This window comes from Nannobrachium achirus (genome assembly GCF_963921795.1).
Source record: "Nannobrachium achirus genome assembly, chromosome: 12".
Classification (NCBI taxonomy): Eukaryota; Metazoa; Chordata; class Actinopteri; order Myctophiformes; family Myctophidae; genus Nannobrachium; species Nannobrachium achirus.
Genome location: NC_137832.1, coordinates 50,016,080 through 50,030,829, shown reverse-complemented (window position 1 = coordinate 50,030,829; position 14,750 = coordinate 50,016,080). Strand labels below are relative to the sequence as shown.

The 14,750-nt window shown below is 44.1% G+C and overlaps 1 protein-coding gene across 1 annotated transcript in view; it reads left to right on the top strand.

Annotated features, from left to right (window-relative positions):
- Positions 1–2,563: 2,563 nt before the first annotated feature.
- scarf2 (scavenger receptor class F, member 2) overlaps positions 2,564–14,750 on the top strand; it is a gene marked incomplete at both ends in the record, with an annotated part of 26,878 nt that continues 14,691 nt past the window's right edge. The window contains 9 exons of the mRNA XM_080738913.1: positions 2,564–2,673; positions 7,917–7,975; positions 8,080–8,181; positions 8,390–8,909; positions 9,418–9,636; positions 9,930–10,058; positions 10,899–11,002; positions 13,369–13,483; positions 14,416–14,513. Coding sequence (XP_080595039.1) covers positions 2,564–2,673; positions 7,917–7,975; positions 8,080–8,181; positions 8,390–8,909; positions 9,418–9,636; positions 9,930–10,058; positions 10,899–11,002; positions 13,369–13,483; positions 14,416–14,513 — 1,456 coding nt within the window. The remainder of the gene's footprint in view (positions 2,674–7,916; positions 7,976–8,079; positions 8,182–8,389; positions 8,910–9,417; positions 9,637–9,929; positions 10,059–10,898; positions 11,003–13,368; positions 13,484–14,415; positions 14,514–14,750) is intronic.

Here is a 14,750-nt window from a genome sequence, read left to right as displayed (position 1 = left end):
TACAGGCTCACAATGCACATTGTGAGCTTGTAGATCGGCTATTTTCAAATGGACGAAATGTAGGCTATAGGGCATATAAGTGGGTAATGTATGTTTTGTAATAATAATCAAAAGTAACTAGTAGACTATTAAGTTTTCAAATAATTGTAGTGGAGTAAAAGTAGCCCACAATATTTGCCTCTGAGATGAGGAGTAGGCTAGGGCCTAGAAGTAGGCCTAAAAGTAAAAGAAATTTGGAAACACTCCACAGTTGGCCTACTTAAGTAAATATACTTAATTACTCTAAACACTGTGCTGTATGGTGCTCCAACTTTACCTCCTTGTTCTTATCAACCAGGAAGTCATAGGAGCACAGTTTGAACACCACCAGACTCCTGAGGAGCTCCAGTGAGTTTTTGCTCCTGTACGCCTCCTGGGACTGCCCAAAGTCTACGGAGATCTCATTAGCGGCGGATCCCTGGCGCTGTGGCCGGACATGCAGGTCCCTCTGGTCCCGCTGGTGCTGCTCGGTGCTGCTGACATTGTTCTGCTCCGTCTGGGCCGAGGTGGTGGAGGTGATTGTGGACCGTAGCCGCCGCGGACAGAAATGTAATCTTTTAAAACCGGTAGACCGTGCCAGGGCAGGCACTGAGTGTCTAAAAGAAATAATATAAGACATGATGGTGATGAGTCAAAGTTGTGAAAGAGTCTCCCCCCGGTAGATTCAACTCATCCCCTCCTCTCCCGTTGTTGAGCGCTTGTTCACTTTCAGTGCGCACCACCTACGCGAGCCGAAAATAGCTCTACAAGCTCAAAAGTCGTCCCCGAGCGACGCGTTGTGAGCTTGTATATCGGCTATTTTCGGGTGCGTGTTTGTACACAACTACGCAGTAGCCTACGCAGCAACAGCTGACCACCAGACTTGCCTGGATGATGATGATGATTGATGATAATCAAATTACGCAGCGTTTTCGTTGGTGGAAAAGTCTGTGACGCAGTTAGTGAAACTTCATCATATTTTCATGGAGTGTTTCGTTTACGTCATACCCGGCCTCCAGAACAGAACTGGACCCATAGGATCTTGAAGCAAAGCTATCAAAAAGAAAATAAATATGTATAGGCCTATTCAGCTGTATTACTATAATAACATAAATTATTAGCAGTTGGCCTATGCACCTTTCACTTAAAATGTGGTCTACACCGCGTGCATCTAAAGTTATAATAGGCTACTTATAGTTGTAGTGATATTACTATCATTATATTAGACACTGAGTGATAGATATTATATCTATCTATCTATCTATCTATCAATCACTGTCACACTCACATTATTGGCACTATGATATTATCATAGTGCAGTTCTCATTTGCAAACAGACGATGGGGCCATTGTTCCACTCCATAGAGCATACTCCACTTACTTTGCTGTGTTACACAGGCTACATCTTCCTTGCAGAGAAGATACAAATAAATAAAATACATTTTTAAATGACTCAAAAATAATAAGTTGTCGTTTGATCTATTCATTAGCTTATTATTAGTGTAATAATAATAATTATTATGCTATTATAATTATTATGAACGAATCCGATGTAATGGCATCACACAGATATAGGCTACAAGTCTGATTGTTGACGAATGTGTAATTTTAGCATCTTCTGCTCTATGGTGACGATGACTTCATTATAATCAGAATCAGGCTAGTTTCCCATTTTCATCCCAGGCAGACCCAGATGTGAATCGGAACCATTAGGCTATAAAACGACTAGCTGACCAGTGACCAATGACCAATGACCAGTATGCTACATGAAGTTATTTCAACAAGACATGGTCTCTCCTCTCCTGTTGCACGCAGTCTCCTATATGCAAATGTGGTGGCGCACACATGGCGCACTGTGCTCACTCTGACTCTGACTGACTGTGGCCAAGCCAAGGATAGAGTAACAAATCAGGAATTTCCCTCCTGCCACTCCTGAAGAGCGCAAGAGAGAGGACAAAAGTTACGGATTAAAAAACTTCTCTCTTCGGAGAGTTTAAAGGAAAAGAAACCAAGCTGCCTCGTTATATTCCACATTTACAAAAACACTACTGCCCACACGGCGAAGATATTAATGACAATAGAGGCTGTTTTCTTTTACATAACGGGATGTTTGGACCGCTTGGCTTTATTGCACAATTATGAGCTCTTTTTGTTTTAGAAATGTTCATGGAAATAATGGCACACCGGGGGAAAGCCATCTTTCGAGAATACCGTGATTGCAACTTTTAATTTGTGGGTTTCTTTAAAACTTTTTTGTGTGTTGTGGGGGGACCGTGCTCTTGGGATTGCTGTCGCCACACTTTTCAAATGTTGGTTTCGTCGATGGCGTAGAGGACGGCAAGCCCCTATAATTCTCCCTTTGGTTGGATGAGAATTTAACATAAAAGTGAACAAAGTACCACTGATCGCTGTTGGATTATAATCCCATATTGATGAAACGCATTGGGGTGGACGCACTTAAGGGAAAACCAGTGAAAATACATTTTGGAGAGGAGAAATGTGGAGCAAAACGGGCGTCTAGAAGGATGCTGCTGCTTCTCGTACAATGGAGTTGAAAAACTATTTCGTTGTTGTCGCCGTTGTTTGCCTGTTTATTTGCTCCAGTTTCTGTCAGGAGATCAACCCCAAGGGCAGGAATGTATGCAAAACACCGGGGTAAGCGTTCGCATATCCGTGCAGCATGTTGGCCTACTTCTCAATAATTGAATAGCGGATCTCGCAAAAGGAAAAAAATAACTTGTGTTGTGCAATTCATGGAACACTGAACCAAGTTGCTTGGAGGCCACCTTGAACCACTGCTTTCCTCGATGCATCACTTAGTTTAGAACAAGTTAGGCTACTTGTAAAGAAGTGCTACATCATTTTTTAAACAATTGTCAAATATTTCGCTCCGTACACATAGCATATGGAGGACGGGTCCATTGAAGAAAGCAGCGGTCCAGATGTGTAGTTTACATCTGGATCTCACTAGGTTTATATTGCTCTAAAGGGGGCGCTGCTAATGATCTACACAGCACTCGTGGCATTTGCTGATGAGCCCAAATAACGCTGTGGTTAAATATTGTTGTTTTTAACGTCTCTATACGTGCAATACGTCCCACTTAGTTTTACGGATATTAACATTGGGGGGGGGGGGGGGTATTGTAACGATTTAGGAGACCATAAAATGCTCAAGTTTCCAAATCACATCAATCTACACAAAAACATTAATGTAGGCTGGACAAGGACACCCTGCTATGACCTTGAACATCCTAGTCTAGTCAGCATGTTTTGTTTTCCAAAGCAGAGCTGATCATTGATTGATTGATGGATTGGAGACTTTATTGGAAGTTTGCATAGGAAAAGGTACAGTTTCATCACTGGTACAAGGCCAACTAAAATCCAAGAAAGCCTTTCGGCTTATTTACATAGAAACCTTTATGTATCTCATATAACATTGAATGAACAACAGCAGCAGCAAGAACAACATAATAGCTGCATTACAAACATTATTGGGATCTACACAGCAAAACCTTAGTGCTCGAACCAATTCGAAAGTGTACACATGCATCCAAATGGACAGTTACATCCAGGCCTGGAATTTCGTCATTTTAGGGGCAAGGCCACTTGGCCTTTGGTGTTGTCCATTTTTTGAGGGCACAAAGGCCAAATGCCAGGGCAGGAAGGCCATCAAATAAAACAATATTTTAGTCAATTGAAATAATTTGTTGAATTTCAGGGTTAGGGATGATAGCCTAATCTGCAGTGACATAGATAAACGATGGTATTTACAATCTGATCCATTCTCAGCCCTGCACCAATCAAAGTCACTGGATTGGTTTAAAGATGGGGACTTTGAGAGTTACGATTTCAGAATCTCAACAAAAGACACTGGTGTCTACATGACTAGAAAGAGACACTGGTGTCTACTGTCTATTGACCAGAAAGAGAAAGAGGAGAAAGTGGTACAGTCAGCTGGGGCATTAAGGCCACTGTGGCCTCAGGTCATGCCATTGGTTTGAGGGGCATTAAGGCCACTGTGGCCTCAGGTCATGCCATTGGTTTGAGGGGCACAAGGCCAAACTGAGGGGCAACAGCAGCCATGGCCTTCATGGCCTCCATGAAATTCCTGCCCTGGTTACATCTGTACACTCTCAGAGTTTAATTAACACATTTTACATAGGCCTACTCTTTGATCATCAGCATTTGGCTACAATATTATCTTGGATTTCTACTGGTTGCGTTTGTGTTCTGTATTTGTTGTTGTTGTTGTTGTTGTTGTTGTTTTAGTCTGTTTGTTAATGCACCCTCCTGTCAGGAAGATGCAGAAAGTTACAAACTGTAATGGTTGCAGCCTTATCCCCATATTGAAATGTGTGTGCTGGCACGTTATAGGCTGGTTATGATGCGTGTGTTGTCAAGGGGGTCATGTGCTCTTTGTATGTTAAAGTATCAGACAGTATAAGACTGGAGCAGATGGACTTTAAACTGAGGAATGTGCGGTTATAGGCTAGTGGGAGTGTTCCTGGAGCAAAAATGAAAAATAGTTGATCTTAAAAAGCCATGCTCTCTCTGCATTTCTCAATCCAGTCCAACTGCGATGTAAAACTAATCAAGAGCTTCTCTTCCACTGTGAAGGTTTTTCTCCTCGCCTCCACATAACTAGTGTTTTAGTTCCCATCACTGTTCAATCAGTGTGCAGTCTATCTGTTCAGGGGCAAAAGTGTCTGTGGCAAATTTTAGATTTTTTTTTTTTTTTTTTTACCGAACACCATTGTTATTACTTTGATCATAATACCCAGTTTCTGAATATCAGTCTCCATGGTTTCTTCAGAATATGTATGACACTGAGTGACTATGACTATGACTCTCATATGGCACATTAGGAGTTCACTGTAGGACAGTGGTTCTCAAACATTTTATTTTCAAGGACCCCCATAACTCTGAGAGTGTGCAAATGGAACCGAATGGACCCACAGGGTCCTTTCAGTTCCATTTGCTGATGAAACACTCTCAGAGTTACAGACCTGTAATGGTCATTTGGGGCTAGCTCTTTCTTATTTTGTATGTCCATGGAAAAATTGAATTTTGTCAAAAATGTCCACCGCAAGCCAGCATGGCGATGGTCCCTGATCCTGTTACTATAAGCAAGATATCAATGTTTTGATGTGTTCAGTATGATCAGCTGCCCCCAAATGACCTGTACATTTGACATTTTGCACTCGATTGAATGTTCTCTAACCACATGAACCCCATAGCATCCTTATCCTGGGCATGTCATAATATAGGCGAACATTCTGTGAAACCAGCACATCTACAGGCTCACAATGCAATGTGTTGTGAGCTTGTAGATTTGTGTGTGTGTGTGTGTGTGTGTGTGTGTGTGTGTGTGTGTGTGTGTGTGTGTGTGTGTGTGTGTGTGTGTGTGTGTGTGTGTGTGTGTGTGTGTGTGTGTGTGTGTGTGTTGGGGTGTTGGGGGGGGGGGGGGGGACCCCGGACCTATATCTTTGTGACCTTATTCATATGGTGAATAGTTTTCATCACTGACCAACATTTCCTTCCTAAATCCTTCCTAAATCTGCTGAATAAGCCACATGTGGGATGTATCACAGTGCTTATTCACTATTCAGACGACTTAAACCCATTGCTTTTCGTCATTCAGTGCAACATACAGTAAATGGTACAAAATGGAGAAGTTGTTATTCAAGTGTTGTGACGTGTGTTGCTGAATGAGCGTGAGAGCAGAACTTGGCAGGAGAATATCTGTGTAATCCTGAAAGGCAAACAGGAATGCATGCTTTACTTAAAGTTGCACTAAATTTGTTGCGCACAACACATCGAATACAATCCGTCTTCCGGAGTGCTGACATGAATTGACTGTGTGTCAAAGGTCAAGCAGGGTCAACTCCATACAAACTGGCTGGAATTTGTCAAGATTAGGAGCAGTAGTGTGCGTCCCTAGAATAAGTCAGTGTCAAACAAAGGAGTTATGTTGTGTTTAGTATGTTATGTTGAGAGCATATTTCTGTCTATATTGATTATGGTCGACTTGGACAAATGACCAACCAAATCAATAGTACACACAGAAAAAGAAAGATTCCAAATGGAACCAAAACTGGTTATTTAGAGTGAGCCCATAGAGAAGAATATGTTTTTGTTCCTGAAAGAGCATTTCAGACCAAGGATCAATAGAACCCTTAACCACTTTAAACCCTATACCTATAGCCTACTTCATCGACTGTTGTCCCCCAGGGGTCTTTCGGTTCCCCTAATCTCTCTGTCTGAAATAGCAGCTGTGTTTGTAGATCTTTCAGCAAGTGTTTGCCTATTAAGACATGCTCAACATTGGGATGCTAAGGTTTAACTAGTTAAAGGTACACCATAAAAAATGGTTCTTAAAGAACATTGGTTAATCTAAAAAGGGTTCTTTAGTACAGTGGTTCTCAACCTTTTCAGGCTGCGACCCCCAAAATTATCATATTTGAACTCGGGACCCCTCCATCCTGACGCGCAATAAGAGTTGAGGCATTACATGTTGTATATCACAGAAAATAGCAGATCTACATGCTCACAACGCCTCGCGTTTAGAGGCATTGAGCATGTAGATCGTCTATTTTCACACTCTAATATCTGACAAATTGGCCAATGTTTAATTCCTTAAATTGTCACTTTAGAAATGTGCTATACACTTAAACTTTATATTGGTTTTTGTTTACTGTTGAGTGTGAAAACAGTGTTGCACATTAAGTTAATCATCTGGGGACCTCCCAAAATCATTTGGGGACCCCCCCTGGATGTTGAGAACCACTGCTTTAGTAGGTGATGGCTCTTAACTGTGAGGAACATGCAGGGGTTAGCGCTGTGGATCCACGGCACACGCCTTTTGGTTTACCACGATAAAACCCAGCGTGCGACTCTCTCTGCTCATCGTTTTCGAGGCGGAATGTCATATACTCCAACACTTTAAGAGGAAGCAGAAGTGTTGTGGGGGACGCCAGAGGTCATGGGCGTGGGAGGAAGAAGAGAAGCGTCCATCCCTTCCTGACAGACATCAAGATGGCTTCAAACCCAGAGATTTTCCTTAAAAACACTTAAGCCCTATGCATGCAGTACTTCTTCGTACGACAAATAGCAAGAATAGCCGATCCCCAAGCTCGCAGCGGTGGGCATCGCAGCGTGTTGTAAGCTTGTAGATCTTTATGAAATGTAAAAAAGGGAGGAAAAAAAACTGGACACAAGAGATAATGTGGTTAACATACATTTAGTTTTAATTAAATTGCTGGATTATCTAACATACAGTTTATACAGTTCCTAAAAGGAAAAGCATGCATTTAATTCAGTCTGAACAGAGGCTGCAAAAAAAAAATAACATATACCCATCGGAGATAAAACTATTGACCTGAGGGCGAGTATCAAAGATGATGCCCTGATCAAAGAGGCGTGGAACCTATTTTTCAATACATTTTGAAAACTTAAAGCAAGTACTCCAGTTCTTTAACCTCAAGTACAAACTAGTTGCTCAGTCTGGCTAGTAGTTGAGTAATAGGCTATATACCAGGAGTATCTATACTTTGACTGGGTTTGAGTACTTTGTCCACCACTGGTTAACAATTCAAAGACATGCTACTCTGTCACTGTTGGACGCTTACAAGCCAGGAAAGGTTAATAGGTTATAGCGAGCTTTGGGTATGTCCCTATATTAATCAATCTGAGACACACACATTCTCACAATTACACACGCATGTGCTAGGCATATGGATCCTACACAACGTACCACATACTTCTTGAGAATTCAGCGTCAACCACATCAATGAGAAGCCAGAGATCAAAAGACCTGAGCTGGTGCTGTGTTTACTCTTGTTTGTCAACGTGCAATACTGTACATGTGCTTTATGTTTGCTTCTACACTTCTCTTCCAGGTCATCTGGGTTTGTGTGCTGCAGTGGATGGGGACAGCTAGGAGATGAGTGTCCAACACGTATGGGTTCTAATATATCAATGCATGTCATAGTGTACCATTGTATCTCCCTATTGTGGATTCCAGTGGAATGATATAAACATGAACCTGTCTCTACCCTCTAGCTCTCTGCGAAGGCAACTTTACCTGCAAGGAGAACGAGGTGTGTGTCAGACCTAACGAATGCCGCTGTCGTCATGGATATTTTGGAGCTAGCTGTGACACCAGTAAGGCTCCCCCCCCCCTCCCCTTTCTTTTCTTTTTCTGACAACTCTAACCTTTTGCTATAGGCTTGTTTCTTGCCTGTTTTTTGCTATAAAGGTCAGGTCAAACAAACAATAAGTAAATAGAATGGCTACTTCTATCGCTCGTTGAAAGTGTAATTGAAAGAGGAGGAAAGGCGCCTTTATACTGATGACAATGTCTTTCTCCCAGAGTGCCCTGCCCAGTTTTGGGGCCCAGACTGCAAGGGCAAATGCACGTGCTACCCAAACGGCCAGTGTGACGACTTGACGGGCCAGTGCACCTGCAATCACAATCGCTGGGGGCCCAACTGCGAAAATGCGTGTTTATGCCAAAAGGGCAAGTGCGACCAAGATACGGGCAAATGCACGTGCCACCCGGGCTTCTGGGGTCCGAACTGTAACAACAACTGCTACTGCAGCATCAACTCAGTGTGCGACCCTCAGACAGGCCGCTGCCTGTGCAACCCTGGCTGGACGGGACGGAACTGTGCCATCCAGTGCAACTGCAACAACAACCCATGCGAGCAGTTCACGGGACGCTGCCTGTGTCGGGAGAGGCTGTGGGGCCCGCGGTGTGAGCGATACTGCCAGTGCATCCATGGCAAGTGCAACCAGGCCGACGGCTCATGCACCTGCACGCCAGGCTACCGTGGGAAGTTCTGCAGAGAACCGTGTCCTGCTGGGTTCTATGGACAAAATTGTAGGAACAGGTGAGGAAAAAGAATGTAGCACTTAGACAGCACAGGAAACCAACAGTTATGAAAAACAAGATGAATTGCCTCATGTTCGGTTCCACGTCTGATGAGTATTACAGTGTGGTTTTGTGGTTTTGATAGGAAATAAGGTTTTGATATACACTGTGGCTGATAACCCTTAAAACATCTGAACATGTTACTCAATGGAGAAATATTAAAGTGAGATTTGGGAATTGGTATTCGCATTATCCCATAATCATCTGCTAAGATGCTAAAGCAATTCAGGTTAAGCGTTTTACCTTCCACAGGCAACGCCGACCTCATTTTAGCGTTGCTGTAGATCAAAAGAAGAAATGTTTTCACATTTGAGGTTGTTTACCTTTTGTCAGTAACTGACAGTTTGCTGTTGATAGCCTTGTTTATTTTGTCCTCTTTCAAGATGGAAATGAAAGAGAATATAAAGAACACCAACAAAAATGGACGTCTGATTGTTCCCTGCATTTCACTGGTGTGTCCCCTATAGGTGTGGCCACTGCAAGGGCCAGCAGCCGTGTAAAGTGACAGAGGGCCGCTGTATTACCTGCGACAGAGGTTGGAATGGGACGCGCTGCGACCAGCTGTGCTCCAAGGGCTTCTTTGGGGAGAACTGCCAGGAAGTATGTCCCACCTGTAAAGATGGCCACCACTGCGACCCTATCCACGGCAAGTGCTCCCACTGCAACCCCGGCTGGATCGGGGACAGGTAACAACGCCCTTGTTCGTGCTTACAGACTATTACAGAAACCTTTAAAAAAGAAAAAAAGAAACACAGAACCACCATATGGATTTTATTTCTTCAGTCAACTATTTTCACACATGCTGCATTGTCATTTCCCCCCAGATTTCAAAGCGTAATGTCAGGGCCTTTCAACTAGTAGCTACTGTAGTACAGTGGGGATAATTTCTGTGACTCATAGCCCCCCCCCTCCCATCCCATCCCATCCCCAGCCTGATAATGACTGTAATCATGCGGCATTCCTTCTGTGTGTGGTATAGGTGCGAGGTGCGCTGCCCGAATGGCACATACGGCGAGAACTGTGAAAACGACTGCAGCCACTGTTTCAACGGGATCTGTCATGTCGTCACCGGAGAGTGCCTCTGTGACCCGGGGTTTCACGGCACCTAGTAAGTGACATCTTCCGTACATCTGTCACGCACTGCGTGAATTGAAGGGCCAGCTGTGGTGTTTTGAGGTTGTTGTTTTTTTTATTGAGGCCGATAAAGCCTCCTGCTGAAATAGCAGGAAGGAAAATTGCTATAGAGCCTTTAATTAAAGGGAATGCCACAAGAACATGTTTACTTGACGGCATTCGCCCTTTTCTACCCATTCTGTACTCCGGCTCCTGTTTGTGCTACATTAGCTGTGCAGCATAACTAGAGCACAATTCATACTTAGTCATATGACTGTGTCACACGACAAAAACAACAGATGTTTTAAACTGAAAAACTGTTATTTGCCGTCCAGCGACACTATATGAATTAGCCTTAGCTCAACACAAAGGGTTTAGTCATCAGATGTTTATTTCTGTGTACTCTCCGGGGGTATTATAGCTACAGAACTAACAAAATAATGAAAACTAGAAAAAATTGGCTGCACACAAAAATAATAACTAACTGAAACCTTATTTTATGTGAAGCTAACAATAACAAACTAGAATCATGAGCAATATGTCTGTCAAAATATTTGAAAGAATAGTAAAAATAGCAGATCTACAAGCTCACTTAGCACCGCATCACACCGCGTTGTGAGCGATCTTTGCCAATTTATCTGACCTTGTTGAATCTTTCCCCTCACTAATCCATATTACAATACAAAAACACTAAAACTAATAAAAAAAACAAAAAAATTAAAATAAAAAATAAAACGAAACTAAACTAGCACACTTTAAAAACGTATTAAAACCAACTGAAAAGTAAAAAAAAAAAAGCTAAACTATAATAACCTTGCTACTCTCTCTACTCCAGCTGCAATATGACGTGTCAGCCCGGCCAGTATGGAGTGAACTGTAACCAAACCTGCTCCTGCAATGACAAGAACTGCGACCCTGTGTCTGGCGCCTGCAACCTACGTAAGCCATACGCAACCTCCTTTGTTCCCGATAGATGCCCCGACTGCCAAAGTCTTTTCCATGCTGTTTCAAAGGGGATTCTGTGATGTTTCAGTCTCTGTTTTCAGTTCAAGTTCAGAGGCGCTTCTTAAACTAGATGAAAGGATGATGGGGAATGTTTGCCTGTTCGAATAACCAGTTGCTACTGATGTGATGCAGCCGTATAGAATGTCCCAACAGCTGACTGAAGACAATGAACACCAATGCACGCACGCACGCACGCACGCACGCACGCACGCACGCACGCACGCACGCGCGTGTGTGTGTGTGGCAGAGCGAACAAAGTGGTGACTTGATGTTGTTTCCAGACCCAGACCAGTGTCCTTTTTATTGCTGTGTTTGTTGGCCCTGTTCCTGTCCAGCCGAAGAGAGGGAGGAAGAGTGGGTGGGTGAGAGAGAGAGAGAGAGAAGGAAGGAACAGACAGAAATAACGGGGGTGGAGGGGGAACGTGGTTATAAGAGTTAGGAAGAGGGAGAGAGATAGTGGGGGAGAGAGAGAGAGGGGGGGGGGGGGAGAGAGGAAGGACGAAGGAGACCAAAAGAAAGGGGTTTGGTGAGAGAGAGGAAATAGAAAAAGAGGATATAAATAAAAGCTGAACAGAGAGAAAAAGAGGGAGAGAGGAAGATACAGAGAGAGATCGAGGGAGACAAAGAGAGAGAGAGGAGGGGAGAGAGAGAGAGTGAGGGAAAGAAGCCCAAACAGTAAAAGGTTGATGGGGGAGGAAGTGTAGGAAACTGGGATCATGAGGGGTTTCATCCAGCGGACATGTTGGGAAGCTGTGGGGTCTCCTACCCTCCCCCCCCCCCTCCCCCCCGCCAGCCTCTTCTTCCTCTATCCAGCTGCGAGTACAGCGGGTTGCCAAGCGTGGCGCGCCACACCCCAGGCCACCTGGGCCATCCATCTCGGCCATGTGTGACAGCGTGAGGACCGAAGGGCCACCGCTATTTAACATTTAAGTACTGGCTTGTCTTTACCACCGGTGTCATCATGGCCCTCAAGGGCGCCACGTGTGGAATAGTAAAAAAAATCATCACCAATCCCCCACCCCCAATGCCGTCTGTGCTTACGCAACAGATCATTCGGCTTCCTTCGGGGGCTGTGACCCACCCCGATACATTGGGAGGGGTACCTAATAAATCATCGATGGCTTACTGGTTGGTGGAGGCGACTGTGGTGAAGAGCGGGGTGGGTGGTGGTGGTCGGGGTTGCCTGAGGAAGTGTATTGCAGGAAATTGCCCGTGAAAGGTGAAGGGGTCGCGCCTCCTGGACAAGATAAGATTAGAAGATTTGGGGCGAACTGAAACAACGGGTGCCTCCGTGAAGTTTGATCTTGGCTCTGTCACAGCCATAACCCATGTATCACATCAAACATGTACTGAAAATGTGAGAGTAAACAGCATAGGCCTATTGATTAACCACAGAAACGCTATAGTGTCCCTATTGTGGGCACGTCACATTAGGCGAACATTCGCAGAGAATCCGTTGAAATTTAGCAGATCTACAAGCTGACAACATGTTGCGTTGGGATGCATTTGCAATGAAAAGATTTTGTTAGAAGAGAAAAAGGAGGGGACCAAGTATTAGACCCCTGGTGAACAAAGTATATAGTGGTTTATGTGGTTAAGTCTAAAGTCTTATGCATCTCTTATTCCTCTCTCGTTACAGTCATAATTACCGTACGTATATTATATACGTACAGTATGTCATAGTTATCTATTTCAGTGCTTCTCAGCCTTTTCAGGCCACGACCCCCAAATTAATCATATTTTAACTGGGGATCCCCCTCCCTAATGAACACTAAGACTTGAGGCATTGCATTTTGTATAACACGGTTCTATTGTGAAAATAGCTGAACTACATGCTCACAACGCCTCACAACGCGAGGCGTTTTGAGCATGTAGATCGGCTCACAACTACATGCTCACAACTACATGCTCTACATGCTCACGTGAGCATGTAGATCAGCTATTTTCAAAATTTCTGCCAATAATATTTGACAATTTGAACAATGTTTAATTTGTCATTTTAGAGGTCTTAAAAAGTCCTTAAATTGTCACTTTAGAAATGTGCAGATATCTATAGTCTATACACTTCAACTTTATGTTGGTTTGTTTACTTTTGAGTGAGATAACAATGTTGCACATTAAGTTAATCATCTGGGGACCCCCCCCCCCCCACCCCCACAGGTTGAGAACCACTGATCTATTTAGCCTCATGTGTCAGCGTGGTTAGGGAGGCCAGTTGTGTCGGCGCTGGCACTAGGAAGCCCTGGCGGTGCCAGTGTGTGTGGCACACCCCAGACGTTTCCCTGCATCTTGTCTTTCAGAGCCCAACCAGCGGATGGGTGTGATCGCGGCGGGAACCCTGGTCTCCTTTCTGCTCATTGTTCTGCTCTCGCTGCTGTGCTGCTGCTGTCTGTGTCGCCACAAAGACGACCACAAGTGAGTGACAGGCAGGTGCCCTGCCCGTGCAACGTGCAGTCAGGACCACTCCACACCCTTGCCCTGGTCTTCCATATAATAACAGCTTTCGGACACACAACTCCACGTTATGTTTTTGGAGGGGAAGAAATATATAGTTTTCTCTCATACTATGTGTTCTCTCTCTCTCTTACTCTCTTTCTCTCTATACCTACCAGGAGGGTCAGTAGAATAACTGCATAGAAATTGTATTCTTAACTCTCAAATACCTGGAACGCGCCCGAGTCGCCACTTTAACCATTACTGTATGCTTTAACCTTAGAAAAATAGCAGATATACAAGCTCACAGCGCGGCACCGAGTGCCGCGCTGCGAGCTTGTAGATCTGCTATTTTAGAAAAATCGTGAAAATGTGTGCTAAATGTGTGTCTATGAATATCTTTGACCCGATCTTTGACCCGACTTCTAAATCCTTCCTCTAAATCAGTGGTTCTCAAACTTTTTCATGTCAAAGACCCCCAAAATTACAGGTATTTAGCCACGGACCCCCATCTCAAAATATGTTGTTCCAGGGACCCCCCAGAAGCAAATATTTGATTTACAAATATTCGCTTTTAAATAGACATATTCAAAGACTTGCAAAGTAAAAATCATGATTTTTCAAAAATAGCAGATCTACAAGCTCGCAGCGCGGCACTCGGTGCCGCGCTGTGAGCTTGTATATCTGCTATTTTTCAATGGTTAAAGTAGTCAATAATCCTAGGCCTAAATGGGTTAAGCGCGCTTGTGTATTGACATTTCAACGTGAGCAGCTCGTAGGCTCACAGCACGAGGCACAGGGCCACGTTTCAATATGCCACTCACAAATGATTCAGTTAGACTTTCCATGGCGTCATGCCTTTTTTTCCCTCCTTCTCCTTTTTGGTCCTAACTGAGACAACTCTCCCCAAACAGCAAAAAAGCCAAGCGGATCCTGTGCGGAAGATTCAGCCGAATCAGCACCAAGCTCCCCCGGATTCCACTGAGGCGACAGAAGCTGCCCAAAGTAGTCGGTAAGCCCCAAAAACCCGTACTCATATAGACTGCTGCCGCCGCGGCACTGCTGCCAAAAAAGCGCAGTCTTTTATATAATTCTCTGCTGTGGCGCTTGTATAACATGATCTGCTTCAGTTCGTCCGTACTTGGCTTTATTAATCGTGAAGGGGCAACCGTGAGTATGCTGCGTCAAAGCGCACGACATTAAAGTCCGCTGTAATGACTCTCGAATTTCCCACAATGCTACAGAGGCG